The sequence below is a fragment of the Ochotona princeps genome, chromosome 32 (assembly GCF_030435755.1).
Source record: "Ochotona princeps isolate mOchPri1 chromosome 32, mOchPri1.hap1, whole genome shotgun sequence".
NCBI classification, from domain to species: domain Eukaryota; kingdom Metazoa; phylum Chordata; class Mammalia; order Lagomorpha; family Ochotonidae; genus Ochotona; species Ochotona princeps.
The window spans coordinates 3,252,411-3,279,004 of NC_080863.1; the positions used below are offsets into that span (position 1 = coordinate 3,252,411).

The 26,594-nt window shown below is 46.6% G+C and overlaps 1 protein-coding gene across 5 annotated transcripts in view; it reads right to left on the bottom strand.

The window, feature by feature from the left end:
* Positions 1-26,594, bottom strand: part of RAPGEF2 (Rap guanine nucleotide exchange factor 2) — a 170,204-nt gene that overhangs the window by 98,617 nt on the left and 44,993 nt on the right. For all 5 annotated transcript variants that reach the window (XM_058657510.1, XM_036496535.2, XM_058657509.1 and 2 more), the window contains exons 2-3: positions 9,904-9,974; positions 4,658-4,714 (exon numbers count right to left, since the gene is read on the bottom strand). In XM_058657510.1, coding sequence (XP_058513493.1) covers positions 4,658-4,714; positions 9,904-9,974 — 128 coding nt within the window. The remainder of the gene's footprint in view (positions 1-4,657; positions 4,715-9,903; positions 9,975-26,594) is intronic.

Genomic DNA, 26,594 nt, shown 5'->3' on the forward strand with positions numbered 1-26,594 from the left:
GTCAGGTCAGTCACTCCCGAGTGTGAGCTCACATCACATTCAAGGGCAGTCTGTAAGCGGCCTCCGGGGACCGGCAGACTATGAAGGATTTGCAGCTTTGTGGTGCAACTATGAGGGACATGCTGGGCATCGGGTGGTTTATCATCATCCATTCACTTAGCCAACAGAGTGGACAGCAAACTAATAAAGCCATAAATTCTGCAGGCTCCTTCACACAGCCATTCAAGGGACAGAATGTTTTAACAACACAATGAAGGAGCAAGGGACAAGGTCAGTGCAAGCTGCCCACTGATGGCTGAAGCTCACGGTGTGAGGACAACTCCGGACACCAAGAGGTACAAGCATTTCCAGCTAATGATTCCTTCATGTCTGGCGGGGCTTGCTGCTACTCGTCGGGGGTCTGGGCACCCATGGGAGTCTCATTTCAGACCAGATTCTGAAGGGTAACTCCGCATCAAGCTCCCTCCCTTAGGAACTGCCATTGTCCACTCAGCATGTCCAAGACTGGCAAACACACCTGTCTTCATATTGTATCATAACTGCAAGTCCCCCCAAGCACAATACTATTTAGAATGGCGGGGTTTTTTAAACAATACCACCAGAACTACTACAATAATTCAGTCCTAATAAATATTTTCTTAATTGGAAGACACATTCCCAATTCCTCTCTTCAAAAAAAAAAAAAGTCTGCTTAGTTATTTGAAAGGCAGACTGACTTTCTGTCTGCTGGTTCACTCCTCCAATGGCCAAGGCTGGGCCAGGCCAAAGCCAGGACCCTGGAACTCCATCTGGGTCTCGCACATGGACGGCGGGGCCCAAGCATTTAGGCCATCTTCCACTAAGCTTTGCCAAGTGCATGAACTGGCATCTGGATCGGAAGTTGTCTGCCAGGACTCAAAACAGTACCTTCACGAGAGGTGGGCATAGAAGGCGCAAGCTGAGCCACAATGCCAGCCCCCTCCACAACGGCTTTAAACCAAAGATGGGAACACCCCAACGTCAGCGGTTATGGGTTCTGAGCACCTGTCCTGGGCGCACAGCTCTCAGCACAGGAACACCCAAGCCTGCGTCTTCCCCTCACGCCAGCCCTCGGCTTCACAACTCTCACTGCGGTCTCCATTTTACAGATGAGAAAAATGAGGCCAGGGACAGATCAAAAGAAGATTATAACTGCCCGGTGAAAGTATTAAAACCAGAGACTTAGAGGTGGCCAGCACCTGATCAGGAAGAGGACTGCTCACCTCTAGGTCAGGTTCTCACAGGAAACAAGCTCTGTGGAGAACATGAGAAAACGAGCTGTCTCCCCTCAAGAGAACGAACGTTCCCAAGCAGGTGATACTGTCACTAAACTACCAGGAAATGTCACACGTTACCAGCAGGTGCGCTTCCATTCTCAAACCCACACGTCCGGCAGCTGCTCAGGGTAGAAGCAGGCCAGGCCAAGGACACAGCGAGAAAATCATCTCATTAGGCCTCATCGAAAGCCCGGCTCGATACAAAGGAATCAGATTACGTGAATTAGCCTCTGAATTTCTGGTCTTATGAAATGACGATTTATTGAATCTCCAGACTTTTTCGCTGCTTACCAACACTCAGTCAACTGTAATCAAACACCAGTAACCGTGGCTGTGGTTGCGAATTTCGGAAGCAGTCATCTTGTGCCTTGCTACTTCAGAAAGCTTTCGAAGGCACATCAGGTTTGTGGGAAAAACAGAAGCTTAGTTTGATTAAAACGAACGAAAATCCCTGCATAGCTTTTTCAGGATGTATTTCGCGAACATTTTCAAACCCCCTTATATACATGGATCTTTCTGTATCACAAATAAACATTCTCGCTTTATATTTTGTTTGGATCAAGAGGCTGGGAGTCAGAGACCTCTGTGGCTGGCCGCTGCCCAAATGCCCTGGGATGGCTGGGCCAAGTTGGGAGCCAACAGCAGGACCTCACCTCAAGAGCTCACGCCGTGGCAGGGACGCCACCACTTAAGCCATCAACCGCTTCCAAGCATATTCATTAGCCGGAAGCTGGAATAAGGACCAGGTATCAACTTACACTTTCTGAAGGGGAATATGAGCATCATTTCCATTAAAAAAATCATTTCTTTATTGGAAAAGCAGAAAGAGGGGGGGATGGTCCAGGCTGCAGCGAGGAGCAGAAGTGTCACCCAGCTGTCTCGGGGTGGGGGAGGGACCCTGGCACTGGGGCCAGTGTCCACCGCTTCCCCAGGATAGGAAAAAGCCGAATCAGAAGTAGGACAGTGAGGACTTCCAAATGATGCTCTCCTAGGTGCTGCAAGTGGCTTACCCCACTGCACCACACACCAGTCCAAAATACAGGCATCTGAACTAGCCCACCAGCCTCTTCCCAGGTCGTTATCTTTCACATTTCCCATAAGCCCCTTGAAGCCCTCATGTTTTAGGCACAGCACACATGCACTATGTGAACAGACTTTAAAAAAAAAAACCTCTAGGAAGGCTAAAGATACCGTCATCATCTTCACTCTACATGAGCCATCAATTACGGCTGTCAGGGATCGCCATGCTGCAGGCAGAGCCTCAGGTGGGCAGGCGGGAGTCGGGGCCATCAACACACACACACACACCCCACTTCCAAGTGTTACGATCCCAGGAAGATGCATGTGACCGGGCTAAGAGCCAAGGCTGCCGAGTCATGCAACATGTGAGTTCAAATCCTGGTCCCAGATTCAGCAATGGGACCTCCTGGGGTATGTTCCTCATCTTTTCCCAGCCTTAGCTTCCCCGTGTAGACCGGGCTGATGCCAACAGTGACCTCTGTGAGGAGGAAGCAGCTGAAGGCGTACACACTTATTTTTATTTGGAAGCCAGACAGAGAGAGCGAGAGCTCTGCTTCCCTTTGCTGGTTCACTCCCCAGATGGCTGCGGTGCCTGGGGATGGGTCAGACTGAAATGTGGAGCCGAGAGCTCCTGGGTCTCCCACAAGGGCAGCAGGACACCAGGCATTTGAACTACCCTCTGCTGCTTTCTCAGGTGTATGAGGGAGCTGGATGGTAAGCGAAGCTGCCATCACTCAAGTTGGCGCTCAGAGGACACTGGCATCACAGATGGTGGTTCTTCTTGCTGTGCCACCATGCCAGTCTTATATCTTCTAAAACTCAACTCCTAAGTCCCTGTCTCAGCACTTGCAATGTCACAGGAATTACAGGGACTGTCCCCTCCCGACGTCCACTCACTCCGCCCCCAGCCTTCACGTGTTCACGCAGCCACAGACACCAACTGCCTTCGGCTGACGGGGTCAGGAGGTATTCGGTCACATCCCTCTGCTGCTTGAAAACTAACCACCCAGCTAAGCACTCAGAGCCTGGAGGGCAGGGATTCCGGCCCAGGAGTTAGACACCCTCGACCACACCAGAGTCCCTGGGGGCAAGCCCTTCTCCAGCTACAGCTTCCTGCTAATGCATACCCTGAGGGCAGCGGTGACGGCCAAAGCTAGTGATTTCCTTCTTCCATGGGGGAGGCCTGGACAGAGCTTCCAGGTCTTGGCTCCAAAAGGTGGCTGGCACAGGCAGTTATTTGGGGAGTGAGCCGGCAGAGGGAAGTGCTCTGCGTGTGTGTGAAGTAAAGCAGCATATCAAAGTCATTATGGATCAATTAACCCGATACCTGGAATTCATTTCAAAATATCACAGCCTGGAACTGGGAGACGAAGGACAAAGAGTTGGAACGTAACCTGCCAGGCGTGCAGCAACTCAGCTGCCTCTCCTGCCTGGGCCCGCCGAGCCTCGCCACAGGCCGGGGCAGGGAACCTGCCGCAAGGGTCGGAGGGTCGGGCAGGGCTCCTCCCCTGCACTGAGCCCCGGAACACCAGGCCTCAACACCAGGGCCCCCGCGCACAGGGCCGCTTCGGGCAAGTGCTCTCGTGGGTTTCCCACTCAGTACACAAACGCATGCTGGGTACACACATTATTTTGGCTTAATCGTTTTGCTGCTGCTTCCTTTTAGAGTGGATCTGCTTCTTGATGCTATGGGCTCCTGAGGGCCAGAGGCCATGGTTCGCCTGTTCCACCACACAGTCTCAGTGTTACGCCTGCAAGGTGGCAATTCCTTGGTGGGAAGCAAGGTCGAATGGAACGTAGGCCATCGTGGTGATCACCTTCCCTGGAAGGGTGTGTCTGCTCAAGCCAAGTGTGCGCATCTTCAACACGGCAACCCCGACATCTAGAACGCTAGCCCTCGCCTTAACAACAGCTCTCATGCCTTAAAGGAAAGGGAACCCCTTTGAAGAGCTGTGGCTAACTTGTGTCCCCGTTTCTGAAGGAAGTATGAAGCTAGAGATGTTTCTGCTATCTTGGTACCTCATCAGTTGCGGCTAAGGGAATATATGTTTTGTTCTGTTGAAAGGACACTACATTCTTATTTTGTAACAATAAATGTCAAAATGCCCTAAAATGTGACACACCACCTCCCACTTGGCAGAGATCAGGATAGAGACTCCAACGTGAACCCATCAGGAAAGGACTGGAAGCTTTTAACGTGTGAGAGGAAACAGCGGCAAGTTTCACAGCGCACCGAGCAACGGGCCGGGGACGAGGCCACTGCCGCCGACGCTTCGGTGAAACTTAAGGAGCATTTCCTCACCGCACACTACAGACCGCATGAACAAAAAGCAGGCACTTACTAGTACAAAACCTCATTTGCTTCGTGTCTTTCGTATCTCACAGTTTCACACATTAACCTGCAAAAGAGAGAAAGACATGAGTTCAACGGCTGCCACTGAAAACACACTAATGCTTTAAAATCCAAACTGAACCCATTTAAGATAACTGTATATGGTTCCTCACAATCATTGTTAGCCTCAAGGTGAGTTCTTCTGGTATCTGAATTAACAAATCAAAACAAATCATGCTGAAGACATCAGAAAGCACGTCAGGCGATGTTAACTTTGCCAGTTACTTAATGGGGACAGACCGCGCGCGCTTCATACATCCCAGCACGTGAACAAGTTAATGCTTCCCGTGGTACACGAGGAATGAGAAGCAGCTCACAAAAATTAGCAAAGAAAACCTATAAATCTCACAATTAGTGACAATGCGATTCGTAGCTCAACATTAGTATGATTCAAGTGTGTGGAATTTCAGACAAAACCAGACATTTATTAACTCAGCATCTTAACGAACAATGGGGCAAATCATCCCCGGGGGGAAAATTATGGAAAACATGAAGACTAGAGTTCAGCGTCGATATTATCTGAAGAATAGAATCTTTAAGAGCGTTTTATTACATTCAACCCAACTCCACGGCCCAAGAAACGCAGCAATGTGGAGCAGAGAACGACCCTTCTTTCTCATTCGTGCTCACTGGTCAACGGGGGCTACCGTCTTCTGGACTGTCCAACTCCGCTCAGCCCACATCCACCTGCCCTCTTCTCGCCAAGTCCAACAAACAGCCTTCTGCCGTGCTCCCTGGTTCTTCCCAAAGCCCCATGAGCTCCACCCTCCTGGGAGGTCCTGATCTCCCCTCCCTTCCTCAGAACACTGCACATGAAAGCCAGCCTAACCACAAGGAAGCTAGCAGTCCACCCTGAACACACAGTGGGCAACACTTTGAGGGGTTTAATTGCATTTCTTCATAGGAAAAGTCAGTGGGCAGTGTGATGTGTCTAAAAATCTCTGGTTGTAAGTACGTACCAGGCTCTGCCTTGTGTGGGAACAGAACGGTCCCTGCTCCACCTCCCAACACCCAGTTTGGATCTTACTCCTCCTCCCCCATGAGTGCTATGTTCTTGCAAGATTCCCTCCTCCACTGATCGCCCCCAAAAGCTAACACAAACACAGCTCAGCTGTACCTGTTCTCCGGGCGCATCCCCTCTGAGCCAGATGCCCCTCTGGCTGCCACCTCTGCCCTGCTTCGGCCATCACAGGACTCGCCTCACGGAGCTGTCAGCCCGTCTCCCATCTTCCCACCTGCTCCTTACTCCCCCATCCGCGGGTCCCTGAGACTTCACGGAAACAGCTCTGCGAGTCGTCAGCTTGCTCCTGGTCATCCAAATCCCATCCGCCTGTTCCTACGTTAACCTCACTTCTCAGCAGCACCTGGTGACCGCTTCTTCCTTCCACCACCAGCTTCTTCAGGCTCCTGTCTTTGGTCTTTTCGTTTCCTACTTTAACTTCCTAATCACTTTTTCTGAATCCTTAGGGATCTTCCCATCCCAGTCTGCTGCTGGACTTGTGCACAGTATCGGCCTCTAGGGGGCTCTTCTGAGATCTCTTCTGGATGAGACACGGAACTCATCTCACCAGGCTTGTGACTTTAATCTAAGCTCCTGGGTAACTACTTCCACAGCAATGCCCCAGACCACTCCCTGGAGCCCGCTGGATGGATGAATGCCACACCACCTCAGATTTAAAGTTTCAAAACACAACTTGAATTCCATTCTCCCTCCCCAACACCAAGGGAAAAAAAACCCCTGCTCCACCCGAAATCAGTACCCAAACATACAGCCCTTCCAACCCTCGGGGCAACTTTTGCTTCTTTCTTCACGCCCACCTTCTGCCTGCACCTGCTTCCAAAATACATCCTCCCAAGTGGCCCCAGTTCACCATCTCCTCCGCCAAAATCCAGTAGGAACTATCACTGTTTTGTCCTACCAGGACCCCAGGTTTTGGCTTCTGCTTTTTCTCTCCCATACCCTTATCCAGAGAGATCCTCCCTGTATCCCAAGTCAGGTGGTCATCTCACACCTCTGCTCTTACTCCCCCAGTCCTGACAAGGAAATCCGAACCCCTGGTTCCTGAATCCAATCCCACACTAACCACTGCCCTTACTAAGAAGTGCCCCACCTATGTGCCCGACCAGGTCATGTCCCTGCCTGCCCAAGCCTCCCGCCATGACAGCGCTTGGCAGGCACCTGCATACTGCAGAATTCTTTGCCCAACTCCCTTAACCATCCCCTCCAAGTCAGAGCAGCCCAGCACCTGTTAGTACCATGCCCAGCACACTGAAATCTGAAACAAACAGCATTGATCTGTGGACCTCGTGGTGTCTACCCCACTGGGAAAACACAAGTCCTGGGTGCCAAGGGTCTGAGTGACCTGAAGGCCTTTTCTCTCCAAGCCACATCAACCTGCAGCACACAGTGGGCGTGTCACTAGTAACCATTTAAAGAAACAGTGTATCTAGTGCCATCCGAAAGTCAAGATAAAAACATGACAACACAATTTAAAAACAAAGGCAACTAGAGCATGAGACTGTTCTGTATAAATGGAATAGGAACCTAGACTGCTCGACTTCAAACACTGGCAAGGAAACGTTGGAGCAAAAGCACTCTGACCTTCCCTGGATTCGCGCATGTCTGAACGCCATAGTTCAGCTGCCATTTACCAAGCTCAAGGCTCCCAGGTGGCGATAATTACACTCACTATAACGCTGACATTGACTTGTTTCCAACTCCAATCATTCCCAAAAAATGGGTCTGCTTTTCGCGGATTTTTGGTCTTTGCTCTAAATCCCAGCATGCTCTTCTCCGGCAAACATGCCACTTTCAGTTTACATGCACACCAGCTGTTGTGGGCATATTGATTATACTGATTTTTTAAAATAAACTCGTGCTAAGATCAGTTCTTACCGCACTGAGCCGCCCACCCTGACCGCCAAGAAGGAGCTGATGGCTCGCACACCGCAGTGGCTGCAATAGTGCCAGGAGCTCATGCTTCCCGCACAAGAAAGCCTGTCCTGCCCGCTCCAGTGCCCTCCACCACACGGGCAAAGCGGAGATCACGGTGAAAACCGCTTCCCACTCACAACTGGGTGACTGTGCTCTCTGGAAGTTTTAACTACCCATTTTCTAATAATCCTGGAGTAAAAAACTTTTTGTAAAATTCCAAGAAAGCCATTCGGCTAAAGAAGATGCCTTCTCCCCAGAAAGGGCACGGTCATTATCTAGCTAGTGCTGTTACCAACCTCGCATCCTGACCCTGCCCTCAGCACCTTCTTAGACAAATGTGAGTTCTTCCTTTCTCTAAATATGAGAATAAGATCTTAAAGGACCCTCCCTGCAAGGTCCAGCCATCAGAGGGTATGAACAGGCTCCAGACTCCACTTCCCATACCCCTGAGGTCAGTGGCTATTGCTAACCGAAGTAACTTTTACAGAAGAAAGTTGGCAGTGCTCCTGCGAGTCAACAGGGATTATGGAGTGCTACAGTGTTTCTACTTTTCGAATTCAAGATTTCCGTAAGTCTTAAGCATTCTATTTCCACTGCATAAAACTACTACTATGTAAACAATTTAAAACCACAGCTACTCTAAGTATATATAAGTATATGAATATTCATATTTGTGATTTTGTGTGCACAATAGGAAAATCACTTTTAGTACTTGCATGTGAACTGAATTTGCAGATTTAACTGTATTCAAGTTGGTATTACAGCTTTTTCTTTAACAAGTTATCATGACAAAGTGGAAGTTACACACTTGAAAATTATTCTTGCTGCAATTTGAGCTGTCTTTCTAAAACCCAGTGGTTTTGCTCTTTCTAAAAAAATAAAATAAAAAAACACTTGACTGAATTTTTAACACTTGATCTTCAATCTATTTAAATGATTTTCGTTAAAATTTAATTTTAGAAGTGCTCAATCCTCTTGATATTTTTTTCAATTAACAAGTGAAGATAAAACTGACATGCTCACAAATTAATTAGTGTTTAAAGAGTAAAGAAGAATTATATAGGACAAGGATTCCTTTCATAATTAAGAACTGCTGGCATCGGAACAGGCCACGCCTGGGCGAGCCGGCCTCCCGACTCCGGAGAGGGTTCCAGTCCAGCCAGCGCAGTCAAGGTGACCGCCACTCCATTGCTGCTTACCGTGAGCTTGTATTGATTTACTTCTAATTTGGAACACAAAGCAGACAGACGGGGATCTTCCATCCACTGGTTCACTCCCCGGATGGCCACAACAGCTGGGGCTGAATCGGGTAAAAAGCTAGGAACTGGGTACTCCACGTGGGGCTCCCAGATACTAACAGTCTCAGGCCCAAAGACACGTAATGAAGGGAGCTGGGTCAGGAGCAGAACTGCCAATACTAGAACCAGTGCTCCAGCGTGGGATGTGGGCGCCCCAATTGGTAGCTTACCCTGCTACACCACAGTGCCCTCTTTACACATGTAGCTCAAATAACCTTAAGCAAAATCACTACAATACTAAACAGCAAAAATGACTTAAAAACACATTTGGCATAAATACTGCTTCCCAAGAAAGTGTACTTAATCCAACAAACATAATCATAATAAAGACCTATAACATACTAAAACAATGAACCAAACCATTCCTTGAATAATTAGAACGATCTGGGAGACTTCCATTTACCGGAGGGGCAAGCAATGCCCCTTGTGACTGGGGAGGAGGGTACAAACCACGGTATGGGTGGCATGTCAGCACACCATTATCTGACTAAAATTAAATTCAACTGGGCCCAGTGCAGTAGCCTGGAGCTTCAAGTCCTCATCTTGTGCATGCCAGGCTCCCATATGGGAGCCGGTTCTAATCCTGGCTGCTCCACTTCCCACCCAGTCCTGTTTGTGGCCTGGGAAAGCAGTAGAGGATGGCCCAAAGCCTTGGAACCCGGCACCCCCATGAGAGACCCACAGAGGCTCCTGGCTTTTCATGGGCACAGCTCCAGCCACTGCGGCCATTTGGGAGTGAATCAGCAAAAGGAAGGTCTTTGTCTCTCCACCTCTCTGTGTAGCTGATTTTCTGATAAATTTTTTTTAAAAAATCAATTCGACTTTGGAAAAGTTATAAAGCCATAAATACATGACATGAAGGAGAGTTTCTGTAAACTTTCCTTAAGCCAACTTCTTAACCCTGGGAAACGGTAACATGCAACTCTAACACTGACTCGTGATGGAAACGTTCAAGTGGCATACCTCAGCTGGTGCTCCCTCAGGTTGGATAAGGCTTCCATCCCGTGCAGGTAGGAATACACGATCTCCAGATCCTAGGAAAGGCGAAGACACAAACTGTTAGACCTTCCTGGGACAGGAGTTACCCAAAGCAGGCATTCTAGCTACAAGCAAAAATAAGCTACAGGTGTCTGTTTTTTAAGAAGCATGTTTCCTTAGACTTTCAAGTTAAGCATGTACAAATGCCACCTATTACAACCGCCTGTGGAGTAAGCAAAGTCTACTTAAATGTAAATTAACAAAGCTGTGAAAATAGAAGTTTTTTTTTTTAAGTTGTTCTTTATCACATATCTACCGCCTGCCTTGGATTTCAAAACAAAGTTTCAATTTTCCAGGATAGATGAAGACTAGCACATTAAACCTAATTATATCAATACGAAAACCATTCCTATTATTCCAAAACTATACTGAAAAATAAGCATTCAATTCTTTTCAATTCTACCAAAATACTTTTATAAGATGTTTATACGAATGTTTTACATATGAAGATACATTTCCTTTTAAAAAAAAGCATTCAGATTAAAATGTATCTTGCTTTGTGGTAGGTACAAAAGAGAATTCAAAGTTACAAATCAAACTTCAGACAAGGTAAAAAAAAAAAAAAAAACAAAGCTCTACCTACATTCACTTATAAGCAAGTAATCAGTATTTCGGGAAATCTGTCTGACATGGCAATATGAATATTTACTCCTCCCAAGTCTTAATCAAAATGTAGACCAAAGCCATTTTAAGAAATCAGCAAAATAATTTTCCGTAGCCACTGAAGTGGTAATTCACGTACCATGAAACTTTCTTGAAGTGAAATTCCCACTACTTTGTCTTGATATTTTCACCAGCACTAATTCCAGAACATTCTCACCACCTCCCCGGGGGGAAGAGAAAGTCCTGGAACTCCTGAAGAATCCTTCTTCACTCCCCCTTCCCATAAACTCCTGGGAAGCACAGACCTGCCTCCTCCTTGGCCATGCACGGCACTGCAGGTCCCTGAGGGACAGGCCTCTGTCACCCAGTGTTAGGTTTCTGGGGGCCGCTCATCTTCCAGCACATCCCACCTCTTTAACGCCACACCTACTCCACTGGGAAGCCAAACCACAATTGCTTAGGCACTCATCAGCCGATGGGTATTTGGAGTTCTCCTACGTTCTGGCTATCACTAGAAAGCTGGCACGAACTCGTGCGTGCCAGTTTTTGTTTGAATGCCATTGTCAATTCTCATGGATATATTCCTAAGGAAGGGAACTGCTAGGTCACACTAACTCACTAACTTTTAAGATGTATTTATTTTCCTTGGGAAGGTAGATTGACAGAAGAGAACAATCATCCACCTGCTGGCTCATTCCCCAGATGGCTGCAATGACCAGATCAGAGTCAATCTGAAGCCAGGAACCAGGAGCTTCCTCCAGGTCTCCCACGTGGGTGCAGGGTCCCAAGGCTCTGGACATGCTGGGAGCTGGATGGGAAATGGAACAGCCAGGACCTGAACCATTAACTTAAGGTTCAGCCAAACTGCTTTCCTAAGTGACAACAGTATTTTATAATCCCATTAACATTGTAAGAGGATTTCAGTCTCTGCATACTTGCCAACATTTACTATTGCCCACTTTTTTCATTTTAGCCATCCTACTGGGTGTGAAGTCACATATCTTACTGTAATTTCCATTTGCATTTCCATATTGACCAACAATAATGCACGTCTTTTCATTCTTTTCGGCCACTTCTATAGCTATAGTGAATATTCAAAGGCTTTAAGTTTTAATATGGTTATTTGTCTTTCTCATTAAATGGTGAATTTTTTTATTATACTCTGAATTGAAGCTCATTTAGAGTTGTTTTTAAGAAACCATTACCTAATCCAAGATCAGAAAGAGTTGACACTATAGGTTCTTCAAGAATTTTGTGAAAATTATTCTTCCCCCCACTGAACTGTACTGTAAAACTGCTACAGATCATTAACGGACCGTTAGGCTAAGAGTTCATTTCTAGAGTTGACGAACCAGGAAGGTGTTATCTGAGCTTTGCTTCAATATAGTCCAGCAGCCCAACATGACTGTGCGGTTTACCCAGGATCAGCGGGTGTGCAGGAGAGGCACACCACACCGACAGCCCCAACAGCACCTCTCTTCTGGTTTCCTAGCAGCCAGGGAGAACGAGTGATTTTTTTGAAGTGCACATATACTGGTTTTAGGATCTTCCCCAGTGCCCAGTGATCCCACATCTTCCAAGCCCGTAACATTGGAAGCACCATGCTCAGGTCTAAAACTTAGAATCAGGCCATTTCATATCAACACAGGCATGACTGAACTCTGGGGAGGGGCAGGAACTGTGTGCCAGCTGCCGCATCCCCACATCCCACACCAAGCCCTAAGTCGGATGAGTTGCCAGGTGGTACAAGAAAAAGCCGTGGAAAGGAAGAGACCCCAGGGCGGGAGAGGGCACTCCACAGCATGCCCACTCCATCCTCCTCCTTCCAACAGTTTCACTTCTGGAAGCACGCAAAACTCCCAACCTTTACACATCCTCTTCTTTCAATATTTGTACTTGGCACGGGACTGCACCCACCTTGCGAAGAAACCAAAACCAAGCCAAAACAAAAAAGGTGAGTAAAAATAGGATGCTAAGAAAGTCCCGATCCTCAGAGCAAGCCGAGATTGGCAAAGTGAAAATAGATAAGTCATCTGAGCGAGAAGAGATTTCTTGTTTAGACATGCAAGAGAATTCTCGACAGGTGGCCTTCAGATTCTTGGGTCCCCCTCTCTTTGTCTGCACACACACGAGGAGAGATGAAACACAATGTGGCTGTGTCTCAACAAACTTGACTGCTGAAGTGCCCGGCAGCGCAGTCTATCTGAAGTGATTCAACTTCCATGTGGAAACTATGGCGTGCAGGCCTGCCCAACCGCACCTCTGGACAAGGCCGACTCACATGGCCTCACTGTTGTTAAAGACCCTTCCAAGGCCAGCGCTTCCCCACCAACTCTCTCCAGTCTGGGAGCACAAACAGGAATAGCTTGCTCTGACCAGGAAGCGGCATGTTTTAGAACAATATGCCTTGCCTACAGCCCCAGGAAGGACATCCTTTTCTCAAAAATAGATGCCATTTGAAAGCAGAAATTGGGAAGTTCTAGAAGACAAAGGGGTCAGACTGGCCATTTGGAATGAAGTGGAAAGTGACGCCAAAGGAAAAACAGATTCCTTTCCCCGCCTCGTCCCCAGTCCCCCGTGCCAAGGTAAGCCGAGTCCCAAATCCACAGGCAACACCTGAGGACATGCAGGGGAGTGGGCGTCCACAGCCTCAGGCTCAGCATCAGCAACATGGGGCGCCCCTCACAGGAAAGAAGGCGGAGGGAGTGGAGGCCGCCTCCTGGGCTCTTTCTCCAGCTTCTCTCAAGGCTTAGGCCGACTCAAACACACCCACCACTTAGTGCTGGCTTTTCCTCCCGTGGCCTTGCCAGCATCAGAAGTTCGCTCACCGTGTAGAGCACGCTGCAGTGCAGTTTTTGGAGAAGTCCGCCTCCTCTGGGGCCCCCACTCCATATGCTGTGCACCCACTCCTGTGCTCTGCTGGCTCCTCGTGGCTTGTGCAGAACAAAACATTACTGGGGGGGGAGGCCTGGTGGGATATCTGAAGCTATGTGTTCACACTGCATTTAGACACAGGCTGACTGCTCTACAAAGTCCAGTCATCAAGAAAGTTGAGGACGCACCTGCGTGAGCAGCAGCAGCACTGCGGGCTGGATGGTCCAAGTGTACTCAACAGGAGGCGGCGGAAGGCAAGGCCATGGAAACATTTGAACGAGTTGTCCCAGAAAACCCGGGGATACAATGGAAAGAATACAGGCTAGGGCTATGGGCTGGCACACAGGTGCAACAAGGTACTTCTCCAACTGAAAATGCAAGCATCCCATATGGATGCCGGTTTGTCTCCTGACTGCTTCACTTCCCATCCAGTTCCCTGCTTGCAGCCTGGGAAACAGAATGACCCAAGCCTTGGGACCCTGCACCCAGGTGGGAGACCCGAAGAAGCTCCTGGCTTCGGGTCAGTTCAGCTCCACGTGTCCAGCCATTTAGTGAGTGAACCAGCAGATGGAAGCTCTTTCTGTTGGACTCTCCTCTCCGTATATCTGCCTTTCAGAGAGAAATAAATAAAGCTTGGGGAAAAACTCCGGAGCCACAGAGCACAGAATCCAAACCCTGACCCCTTCTTCCCAGCTAGGACCCAGGCAGCGTTACCGGGACCTTATTTGTGAAGCAAGGTGAACAGCCATCTATCTCACTAGGCTGTGTGGCAAAAGTTACACCATTTGCTAACGACACACTGAAGGAGTGTATAGATCCTGAAAAAAACAGCTGAGCTTGAGATCTGAATGGAAGTACAAGTAATCCTAAAAGCATAAAGACGTTAAATATTCCCAAAGTATTCACACACATCAGAATTGTCACAATTTGAGATCCTAATTAGCATGCCTCTCTAGCCCCCAATTAAAAAAAACAAAACCAAGTATATTATTCACAGAAACTACAAAGGTCCTTAAACTGTCTGCTTTATACATACAGACTTGTACATCCGATTTAAGGAGAAGCATAGCCAACATGTAGAGCCTGGGACATCTGTTATTAATATACATTCCAAATGACAGGGGTCTAGAATCTCATATCCTCAAGAATGACGAAATGGGAGAAGGGACGAAATTTCCAATTTCAGAACAACCATTTAAATATTTTTTCCCCAGGAAGAATTGCAGAAACATATTTAAGACTGTCAGAACTGGAGTATTTTCCTAAGTTTGCCTTCCACGGCTAAAAAATGTTTCATAACATTTAAAATGTGGTCTTTAAAAATCTCTGCATGTGTTCCCATACACCTAAACCCACAGACTTTGTTCCTTATTTTTAAAAGATTCCTTTGTTTGAAGCTCAGAGTTAGAGACAGCGAGAGAGCGAGCGCATTCTTCAGCACCCCCTGAGGCTCATGACCAACAGCACTTGCCCAGGTCCAGAGCAGGAGCCGGGAGGTCATGTCACCCATGTGAGTAGCACTGGGGCCATCTTCCTCTGTCTTCCTAGGGAGTTACAGCAGCCAGGACTCCTACCAACACCCATACGGATGCCAACTCAGCAGTTGGCAGCTTTACAGGCTATACCAGTGCCTAGACTTTAAAAACTTCAACAATGCTAACGATACAGGTGCCACTTCAGGGACTGGTAACAATGGCTCAACTGGCTAAGCCTGCACCATGCAAGTGCCAGCTTTCTCTGCTTATGTGACCAGTGGAGCTCCGGCTGCTGTAGCCATGTGGGGAGTGAACCAACAGATGGAAAATCTTTGTCTCTTTCAATCTGTAAAAATCTGCCTTTCCAATAAAAATTATGAATCTTTAAAAAAAAAGCCACTTTGGATGCCAACTACCTATGGCAGTGCCTGTATTCAACACCAGCTCCATTAGTGATTCCAGCTTCCTTTTACACACACCGCAGAGGGCAGCAGATGGCTCAGGGACTAGTCTGCCTTGACACAGGAGACAGGACAAGATTTTGGCTCTGTTAGTTCTGACCCAGCCCTGGCTACTGCCACCATTTGGGGGGAAGAAGGTGGAAATCAGCAGGTGGAAGATGACTCTCTCTCCTTTTCAAATAAATCAATTATTTTTTACAAAGTATGAGTTTAAACAGTGGAAATGGACAAATCTTAAGAATTCTACACAAGTTTCAAGGTACTCTATTGAATCTGGAAACGGTCTTGGAAGGCCTCGTTCTTGGCTGTTTTCTCATCTGTGCATGGTATCAGGGTGATACTAAACAATTCTAAAGTATCACTGAGGCAAGCCTGCTAGAATGAAGTAATTTAACACATCAGGTCAGCAGCCTCTCCATTAATCCTCCCTGAAACACTTTTTCCTGAAGCAATTCCTGAGTCATGCCCCACATCACCTTGGCCTGTACAATGCTGCCTAGTACGGCTGTCCAGCAGGTGCACACACCGAAATGGAGCATCTTACGAGGAAGATGAGGGGGCAACTCCTGGAAAGACGCTCCCCTGCCCTGGAGGGGACAACCTGCCCTCCGCAGCCAGGGGCTTGCCGCATTCAATCCACCTGCATGCAGAGATCTCCCCTGGCTCCACAACAGAGCCCAAACAACCTCCCTGGGCCCTTCCCAGATAGTGGCCAGCAACCACTCACCTCGCCAGCAACAAACTCTGTCAAGACGCCCTCCTCCCTTCCGACTTCCTGCTGGGTTAGATCCCCAGTCTCCATCCATCACTGGCGGTACCACTGCCAGTCAGATTTCCTGCAGTTTTTGCTGCCTCTACCACGGGCCTCTGGCCCTGCTTTGGTGCTCTGTGTGGTCACATTACTTCCAGGCATTTATATGTGTTAACTTTTCAATCAGAACACAAGTCCCTTAAGGAGAGTCTGCCTTCTTCTGCACCTCTTCCGACTCCACAACTAGCAGTAGGTGAGCGCAAAGGCAGAGCGGGTGATCTTCCTGCAGGAGGGGTGGTGTGCACCACCTGAAGGTCAGGGCTCGCCAATAACAAATGTGAGAAGGAGCCCTAAGGATTGCTGCCTGGGGTCCACATCAACACAAGTAGGCTGAAGCACTTCGATTATTGCCCACAAGGTGGCAGATTGGACCGGGAGTCCTTTCCTGGCGCCCAGCCACGTCCACCCCTCAAAACTCAAGGAAAGGTCTTCCCCAGGACAACCCACACAACGATGCCTGGGTCTTAAAGTCATCGGAGAGAAGATATGATCCCTTTTCTTGTCCCTAAACCAAGGAGATACAGGATGAGTCCATCTGTGCAGCTAATACAATTGCTTCATTTCCACCCTCCCTAGAGGGAAATTCTTCTTTTAAACCAGCTTCCCCATAGTCATTCAATTAGCAAAGCAATGAAAACCAAAACATTGGATCACTACACTGCTGAGGTATTTTGTGCTATCCCAGTCATTCATGCCTCAGAATTACATCACACATTATTGGCAACTGTGTGAAGGGGAAAAAAAGAAGCTATGTTAGAGTGCATGACTTTTGGTAGAATTCTTTTATTTGTTTTTCTTTCTAAGCCCTTCCCCTCTCCCCCAGGGTACAGTTCTAGAAGCTGAAGGACCTTAATACTGGTTTTGACCTAAGCGAGATTTCACTCAAATTCAAATGTCAAAGCCTGTGAAGCCTGGTAAATCCTTCACTAGTCTTCAATGGGAAGGCCCTGGTGGATTTCTTGAGCCTTCCTAAGACAGAGATTCCACAAGTAAAACATGAACTGGAGGGGCCTTGCACGGTAGCCTAGTGGCTCAAGTCCTTGCCTTTGTATGCGCCCAGATCCTATACGGGCACAAGCTCATGTCCCTGATGCTCCACTTCCCTCCAGCTCCCTGCCTGTGGCCTGGGAAAGCAGTCGAGGATGGCCCAAAAGCCTTGGGACCCTGCACCTGCATGGGAGACCTAGAAGAAATCCTGGCTCCTGATGGGCACAGCTCTGGCCGTTGTGGCCACTTGGGGGAATGAACCAGTGGATGGAAGATCTTTGTCTCTCCTCTCTGATTTATTTTTATTGGAAAGGTAGATTTTCAATCTTTAAAAAAAATATATGGACTGGAGCCTGTGTGTGAGCCTGTCTGTGTGCTCACGATTCCTTCAGAAAGTTTCTGCTGAAAAAGTTATCTTTGGTTTAACAACTCTTAAACTTGAGACAAAACTACAAAGCAATTACCACGATGACCATGAAAATTACAAAATGAACTACAAATCTACAACCCAACACTCCTCCATGCCAGTCATGTGTCCAGGGAACGGGGATGCCGCAGGTGGGAGGTTCTTAATCCACTGCACGGGATCCCGGAGGATCACCTGCAGGCCCTGTTCCCAGACTCTGTTGTTTATTGAAGAAGGTGTAAGAGTGACATGGACCACCCAGCTCCTGCACAGACATCAGAAGCACAAAGCAGCTCAAAGCAACACTCAATGAACACCACAGGCCAAGTGTGTCCTGCACCGTGTCCGTCCTCGCATGATTACAGGGAAAAAAAATGCAGATTTAAATTTAAGTCAACAATTTGGCTCTAACCATAAACCTCATCTTGTGAACAAGAAAAATATCACGAGTCCAAATCGGTCCACAATTCCTGTTTTTGAGAGGCAATAAGTATTTCCCCTTCAGAACAATGCATTATACCACCAAGTCGACAGCTTCCCAGAATTCACATTTCATGAGAAAGCAAAAAGAAACTCAACAGAAGATGCCTGATTTGTAAAAGTATTTCTTTCATCTCTCCAACTGCACATTTGTACTCAGATTTTATCATTTGCATTTGTTCCCCAAAAGTTAACATTTAAACACAGAACTACCAAAAAGCTATGCTAGTTGTGTACACAAACATACATCCCCCCCCCCCATAAGTGAGAATACTCCACAGGAGTAAACGCAATACAATAATTATTGGGCCAACTTTTAGGCTCAGGTTTTTGCTGTTTGTTTTTTCATCAGCCATTCACCATCTCCCTATAAACGCTCTACCGACCCAGTTAACATCTGAGGCTTGGTGCTCATGTCTTGGGACGGGCAGTCTGGTGCTGGTTGAAGCTAATGGAACCCTCACTGCGGTGGGACCGGGCAGGGTGGGGCTGCCGCACATCACCAGCACAGAATTCCTGTGTGCACACATCAGCCTCAGGGCACTGCAGGTGCCTATTCCAGCGGCTCCAGCAGTACTTACTGTGCACTCCACAATCCTACACTGGAGGGCTGAGGGCGGGACGGTTACACAGACACACACAGAACAGAAGAGGTCACTGCGGACGGGGGCCTCTTACGGCCTCTCAGTACAAAGGAAGTGAGCTCTGAAGGGAAGTAGCTTTTAAATATAGAAAACCTCACTGCTGCCATTTTTCTAGGACAAAAGACCAAAATAATTTGACATCTGTTTTTCCCATCTTGAATGGTTCAATGAGGAGCCAACCACCAACAGTACAACTTTCAGACTTCTCACTTCCCCAGAGGACAACGGAGACAGAGGAGAGTATTCCACAAGTCACCGAAGCCTTCCACCCTCCGTGCTGGTGAGAAAGAAACAACAACAGCGACACCTTAGGCAGTGCCCAGGGATGGTCTCCCATTTCGACCTGTCCGCAGAAGAACTGGAGGGAGCAAAGGGACGGTTGAAGGATCCAGCCAGGTCAACTTTTACGCAGAGTGGAGGGTTACAGAAAAGAAGTTAAGCGCAGCCCGCATCATGGTGCACCAAGCTAAACTATCTACAAAGCTAGCATGCCACGTGAGGACACTGGTACCAGTTCATCTGCTCCATCTGAAATTCAGCTCCACATCATAAGATGGCCCCCACGCTTAGAACCCTGCCACCCACATGGGAGACCCAGACAGAACCGCTGGCCCCTGGCTTCACCCAAGTCAATTCTACCCACTGAGGCCATCTGGGGAATAAACCAGTGAATGGAAGGTGTCTCGCTCCCTCCATTTTTCTCTTTGCAATTATACCTTTAAAATGAATTTTTACAATGTGAAAGAGAATGGGAGGAAGAAAGTTACTAAATTCTAGAAAGCAATGAGGGTCAATTCCAGGCTGTCCCACTTCCAATTCAGCTTCCTGCTAATGTGCCTGGCAAAGCAGAGCAAGATGGCCCAAGTGCTTGGGTCACTTTATCCACGTAGGAGGCCAAGTTGAAGCTCCTGGCCCTTGCTTCCTGCTTGGCCTAGAAATGTCCACTGCAGCCATTTGGGGAGTAAACCAGCAGGTAGATTATTTCTTGTTCTCCATTTTAACTCTGCCTTTCAAATAAATAAATCTTAACAGAGGGAGAGAGAGGGGGAGACAGACATTTCTCTAAAACAAACCTCTAACATCTGAAACTTCCAGTGTAATTAGAACGAAAAAATCAGCAGAGGCTGTGGGAAACCATTCTGGCCAGCACAGATAAGCAGAAAAATTGTGCTGGGCAACTTGTCAGCCTGCTCTGTTGTTATGCCTCTGGGCTGGGTGCACGCCACCCCAGGTCAGATACGACCTCAGCAGTTACTCTGTGCCTCGAACAGGGTTCTCAATCTTTCTCCAGCTCAGTTTCCTGATCAGTGAAACAGGGACAACAATACTATTTAAGATTCCCCTAGTGCTTCGATAGTGCCTTGGCACAAAATAGGTGCTTGTTTGTTGAGCGCTAGGTACCATAAGTGTGACTTAATGTTTCCTGGTAACCATGGGATTCCACAAGATAGGGCTCCAGCATTGTGAAGAAGGCAGCACTAACTCCTTGAGGTTGGAAAATTTTCAGGCTGAAGAGAGCCTCATTCTATCCTCAGAATAGCACCTCGGTTTTTATCTCTACTGTTTCACTTAGATTTCTTGTTGTAAAGTAATCTCATACTGTTACACACTTATAATGAATACTTGAGAGAACCAAGAAATAAATTCAGGTAGTTAAGATCAAGCAAGCTTTCACAAGTTTACCAAGCACTCACAACGGGGAATAGACCATCTCTGCAATAAATGACGCTGGGAAAACTGGTTACCTAAACCACACTCAGAAGCACAAAACCAAGCCCTTACCTCACACCATATGCAAAAATCAGCTCCGAGTGGATTAAAGACTTCAACTTACAACCTGGAATGGGAAAATAGCGGAAGGCAATGTAGGGGGGAGTTCCATGACATTCTTCTGGGTAACAATTTTTTTTATCCCCCACCAGTACAGGCAACAAAAGCAAAAATGGTCATGGACAAACAGGATTACATCAGATTAAAGAGCCTGTGCACAGCCAAGGAAACAAAGGGCTATCTGTGGAAGGGACAAAAACACCTGCAGGTCATACATGTGACAAGGGATTAACATCAGAAACACAAAAGGAATTCAAACCACTCAACAGCAAGGAAACAACCAATCTTACAACCTGTACAGTTAATGGGTTCATGCTCACTCATGCCACACAAGGCAAAATGGCCATTACCAAGACCATGAAAGGGTGAGTGTTGGCAAGGATAGGAAGACAAGATTGTCTCTGCACACTGTCGTGAAAAAACAATCTGGAGGTTACCCAGTCATCCTCACTAGTGTTTCAAAAACATACAATACCCACACTCCCTTGTACAACTGCTGCATGACAACAGAGAAGATAGGAAATCAACTCAATGCCCATCAACCAATGAATGTGATGCATGTCCAGAAGAGAATAGTAACCACTCATAAGAAAGGATCGAATTGTGCCATTTGTGATAATACAGATGTACCTCGGGGATACGATGCTAAATAAAATAAGGCAGGCACACGAAGACAGAATACTTCATTGATCTCACGTACGTGTAAAATCTAAAAAGATTAAACTCACAAAAGCAGAAAGTAGAGTAACATGCCAGGAGCTGGGGCTGGGGAGGAGGGAGCAATGCTGATCCAGTTATATACAGGGAATACATGCAAGAGATTTGTGCTATAATGTGGTGACTACAGGAAACAGCAACAGACTACATTCTCGGAAAATGCTGAGAGCAAATTTAAATGGCATGTGGACGAACTCATGTTGATTAGCCTGACTTAGCCATTCCACATTGTAGACATAATCTAAATCATTCCTGTGCATCCTAAGAATGTACAGTTTGTCAATTTAAAATACTTTCTCAAATGAAATAGGAAATAGCAGACTCTCAAAAATAACAATCCAAGTACAATTATTCCTAATAAAAATGACAACTTCCATTTAGTTGGAAATTTCCAGAGAGGGAGAAGAATTCAAACTCTTGTGAGATTTGATCCCTGCTCTTCATTCGCAGCTCACCAGTAAGCGCAATACATGTGCATGTGTGTTCTGACCGGGTCTTGTGCCAGCCCCTATGTCATGTTAGAACCAACATAACACATTCTGGGCCTCCAAGAACCAGAGGAGACGGCTCTACTGGAAGAAATACATTCAGTTGTGACTCCTGGGTGACACAAGTTTTCCTACACCCAAGTTCAACAAATGTTTTCTGTATTCCACTATTGCTGTCAGCTGCTGAAGTTCCCACATCCTGTCACCTCTCTTCCACTCCTTGATCCTCAAGAAACCTACACCAAGCAAATTATCACAATAAAAACCGTAAGTATGTCAAATCTGTCATGGTTTCACTGGAAAAATTGTGTTCTGTACCTACTGTGGATGCAGACGTGTGATTAGATCCTATATTTAGCATTAGATCCTTCTAGCCCGAGACAAGTGATGTCACTTCCAAAGCGTGTGTTTACTGAGTTATGTAATTTATTGCAGCACAACGGCAGTACTCAGTGAGGGCTTCTGCCAAGACGTTAACCAAGGTGCATGGCCCTGGAAAGGAAACCCGACTCCACAGAACCACCAGCTGTGTTGGCTCAGGGTGCGGCTTGCCCGCCACTGCCCCTGCACCCAGTCTACCGCCAAAGTCAACTGCCAACTACACAATGAACTGGGGAGAGAGAACACAAAGACACAAAGACGGCAGGCCAAGGATGCATTGTTCCTCCCTGGTCCTTGGCTAGTCAGGCTCACCTCCCGGCTGGGGGCTATGTGCACAAAGTAAATGTGCTTTAAAATACGTGCTTGTAGGCATAATCCTTAAAGGTCTATGGGGGAGATGGGAGGCTGATTTAAAAAAAAAAAAAAAAATCACCATTCACTAGAACCAAGTTTCCATGAAGGAGTTGTTATTGAAGATCAATCAGGCTCCAAAGTAAAATAGAATGACATGAAACTATTTAAGTTCTTTGTGGGATTCACTAAGCAATTCCAGCAATACGTTGAGCGATGGCACCAAGGTCCTTGGATAAATATACCAGGATATACCAGGATATACAATAAGTATTCAATATGGGGCCTACCTCATTCTAACATCTTAATCCTCATTTAGTAGAAAGATTTCAGTAGTAAATCAAAAAATAGATAATTATGAAACAATCTACCCTGTTAAACTTACTTGTGCTACCTTAACCAATATGTCAGATAAATACCATCTGTTCCATTTCTTCCTTATTGGAACCAGGACATGTAACCTTTACAAATTTTTGCTTTATCGTACCAGTGAGAATTCTACCAAATATGCAAGTATGGGTATTGCCCAAGGAGACCAATTATCTTACGCGTTGAAGATTCAATGCAAAAAACAAGCCTGATAATTCACTGCTTCTGAAAAAGAAAATTACTGACTTTGCTACTAGTATCCTAAGCAAAACTTGATTTCTTTTCCTACTCTGGTTCTTTGTAAAAACAGAAAAAGTATTTTCCTTCTTCATCTCTTTAAGTGTCCTTATACAACCAGTAAGTCTTTCAACTATATTACAACTACATGAAAATGACAAAGCAGACCCAGATTAGTGAACTGTTAACACCGGACTCTGTAGCCATCCCGACAGCCTCACAAAGGCACAAGCTCCCTGCCCTGGAAGTCCCTTCCTTGGCCCTTCCTAGACCCTCTGTAGCACCTGTGTTGTTCGTTTGCCAGCACTTGGCAGTGACAGGTGCAAGTCTACTGTCCAACTTCTTATCTAGTCCTTGTGCCATCTTAGGAAATCTGAGCTTTGTTCAACTGACTCATCTTTCTCCAAGATCAAAGATTTCCAGAAAACAGATCAATATTGTTTCTCCGCCTGAGCCAAGGAAGGTTCTGAGCACTGCCGTCAATGGCTAAGAATGCAGCAGTGGTGCACAAAACTGACCCAAAGCCCTAGCCTCGTGGAGCCGAGCGGCAAGTGGGCTATGCAAAGGAAACCAAGTATAAAGGTGTTAAATAATGACCAACAGGAACATGCTCGCCGAAGGGGAAGACAGCCCCAAGGAAGGGGCCAGTGCTGACCTGGAGTGGTCCTTCCCTTAGGGTCACTTGGGCCCCAGCACACTGCTCAGTGAGCTACCCGAGTTACATGGGTGAGCTCTGTGCTGGGCATCCTCAGGAGAGTGCTCCTACTTAGGACCCATTCCCACAGGAACTGCATCTCTCAGCAGCCTACACAGGTGACTCTCAGGACCCAGCTTTTCTACAAGTCACAGCCATCACCAGCATGGCTGTTAACCCCAGGGGCTGCTGAAGCATCTGTTCAAACAGTGCCTGTTTGCCTAAACCCTTCAGAGGCAAGCAGCCCCCCCAACCCCCATTTCTGTAATGACGCCTCCACAGGAGTCATCCTCAACTTAGCCACTGCGTATAGTAACTCCTTTCTCTTTTCTTTGACTTAAAAAATTAAGTCCCTTGTTACAGCTTTCATTTGATTTTCAGTAGCAGGGACAGATCCAGAGTTTTCAATTTTCAGGACAGATACCACAAGCGAAAGAAAGGAACCCAGAGCAGTGTTTGAGGCTGTTCTTCCTCCCCTAGGGTGCAAGACTTCCGCGGATCACCAAATCACAGCTGGCCGACTGCATTCTACCAGCATGCCTTGAAAGAATTCTGCCTCCCGCTTTGCAAGCAACCACCATCCAATCCATCCTGAGGGGCATCTCTACTCAGTCTCAAGCAACCTGTTCTCCCAACTCCTCATCTCCTAAACATTCACCCATGCATCATTCGAAAGGAATTTATCACATGGTTGTTTCTCATGGATGTATGTATACATGCATCTTTGTCTTTAACGTATGGAAGAAATATCTGCGGCAACAGGACACCAAATGCTCCCAGAAAAAGAACATTCTGGCACCTATTTTTGTTACCCATGGGAACAAAATTACCCTTGGGAAATGTCTAGAGCCACTGCATTCTAGAACTTGGGTGACAGAGAGGAGGATAGGGAAGAGCCTCACTAACTTCTCCAATTTGACTGATGGTGAGAGGGAGATGGATAAAGGAAGGAGTTCAATGTCCCAAGGCAGTTCTGCTCAGCAATGGCCAAACACTAGGGCTTCCCTGCCCCCTCGCCCTTTACGTACAGTTAGCAAGCACAAACTCATACTGTATGAGTTCCTACTTCCTAACTTATTTCATTCTTTCCTATTTTTTTAAAGATGTTACTTTTATTGGAAAGGTAGATTTGTGGAAAGGAAAGACAGAAGGATTTTCCATCCCCTAGTTCACTCCTCAAAAGACCACAACATCCAGAGCTGAGCCAATTCAGACCCAGGAGCTTCTTCCAGGTCTCCCATGTAGCTACAGGGTCCCAACGCTTTGCGCCATCCTCCCCTGCTCTCCCAGGCCACAAACAGGGAGCTGGATGGGAAGCGGAGCAGCCAGGAGAAACTGGTACCCATGAGGGATCTCGGTGCTTACAGTGGCGGAGGGTTAGCCAATTGAGCCACTGTGCCTGGCCTCTTCATTATTTTTCATTCATCCTCCATGATTTCAAGGTTTTCAAACCATCCAATATTTAAACAATTTGAATTTTGAGTTCATATCCATCTGGTATCAACAGTTCATTAGTGGTCAATGGACTTCAAAAGCTTTTAGGCAAAGAGAAGATATATGTAATTATCTCTGTGTATATATAGATGTAATATATAGAAAGCCATTGCCAAAATACATCTGATGTTGCAGCAAGCCTTTAGCCTAGCAGATAAAAGGTGGCTTAGGATGTCCACATCCTATAGCGGAGTGCCTGGATTCAGTCCTGGCTCTGCTCCTCAATAATGGGCACCTTAGGAGGCAGCAGGTAACAGCTCACTTTATCACTTGCCACCACTTGCAAGACCTGGGTGGAGTTTGCAGCTTCTGCCTACAGCTGGGCCCAGCTCCAACTGTCATAGCATTTGGGGAATGAATGACAAGCTGCCTGTATGTCTCCCAAATAAAACTAAATTATTAAGTATGATATTTTTGTTTTCCTGCAACTTAAAAATGTAATGATACTAAAATAATAGCTACCGCAGAAAGAACTGATGGTTAGCAGGTTGGAAATCCACTGTTTCATTTGATGTACCACTACCTTAAATGGAACTTCTTCATGAGTCATCATTTAATTAATATCCAAATACCTTGAGAACCAGTAACAGTTCAACAAAATAGCTGGAAATCAAATATCAGCGATAATTACTCACAGCTGGCTTCACTCAGCTGATGTCATTTTAAATAAACTTATCCCAGAGACCTTTTCCCTTCCTCCCAGAAGGAAATAAAGGGGGAAAAAAAAAATCAAGAAACAGAGGGCTCTTTGTGTGAGCCATATTTTTTAAGTTTATAGAATATATTCCAGCATTTCAGATTTTCAAGGGTGCATTATATTGAAGGTTTGGGGAAAGGCTGTTTTTTGTAAGCCTATGGTATTTCAGAACTTTGCTTTTCATCAGACGAACTCAGACAAAACTGGACGAACTCACAAAACAGAATAACCATGTGCAGTTTTATGATTCTGTCATTCAGTTTACTTTCCTCATGTTGGGTTCAATTGATTACTTTTGTACAGATGTCACGTCTCAAGTTACAAATAGCAACTTCCACAGCAAAAGACTGGTTTCAAGCATATTGTTTCCAACTATTATTGAAACTATTATTAAGAGGTGGCCTAGGATGCCCACATCCTGTATCGCAATGCCTGGCACAGTAGCAATGTGTTAGAGTTAGTGCAGTGTATTTATAAGCAGTGACAACATGCCAGGCATTGTGCTGGTTGCACTTCAACCCCAATGCCAACACCAAATGTAGAATATTACATCTAATAATCACCAAATGGGAAGGCAGCGATGTCAGCTTCTAAACTGTTACACACACATGTACTGT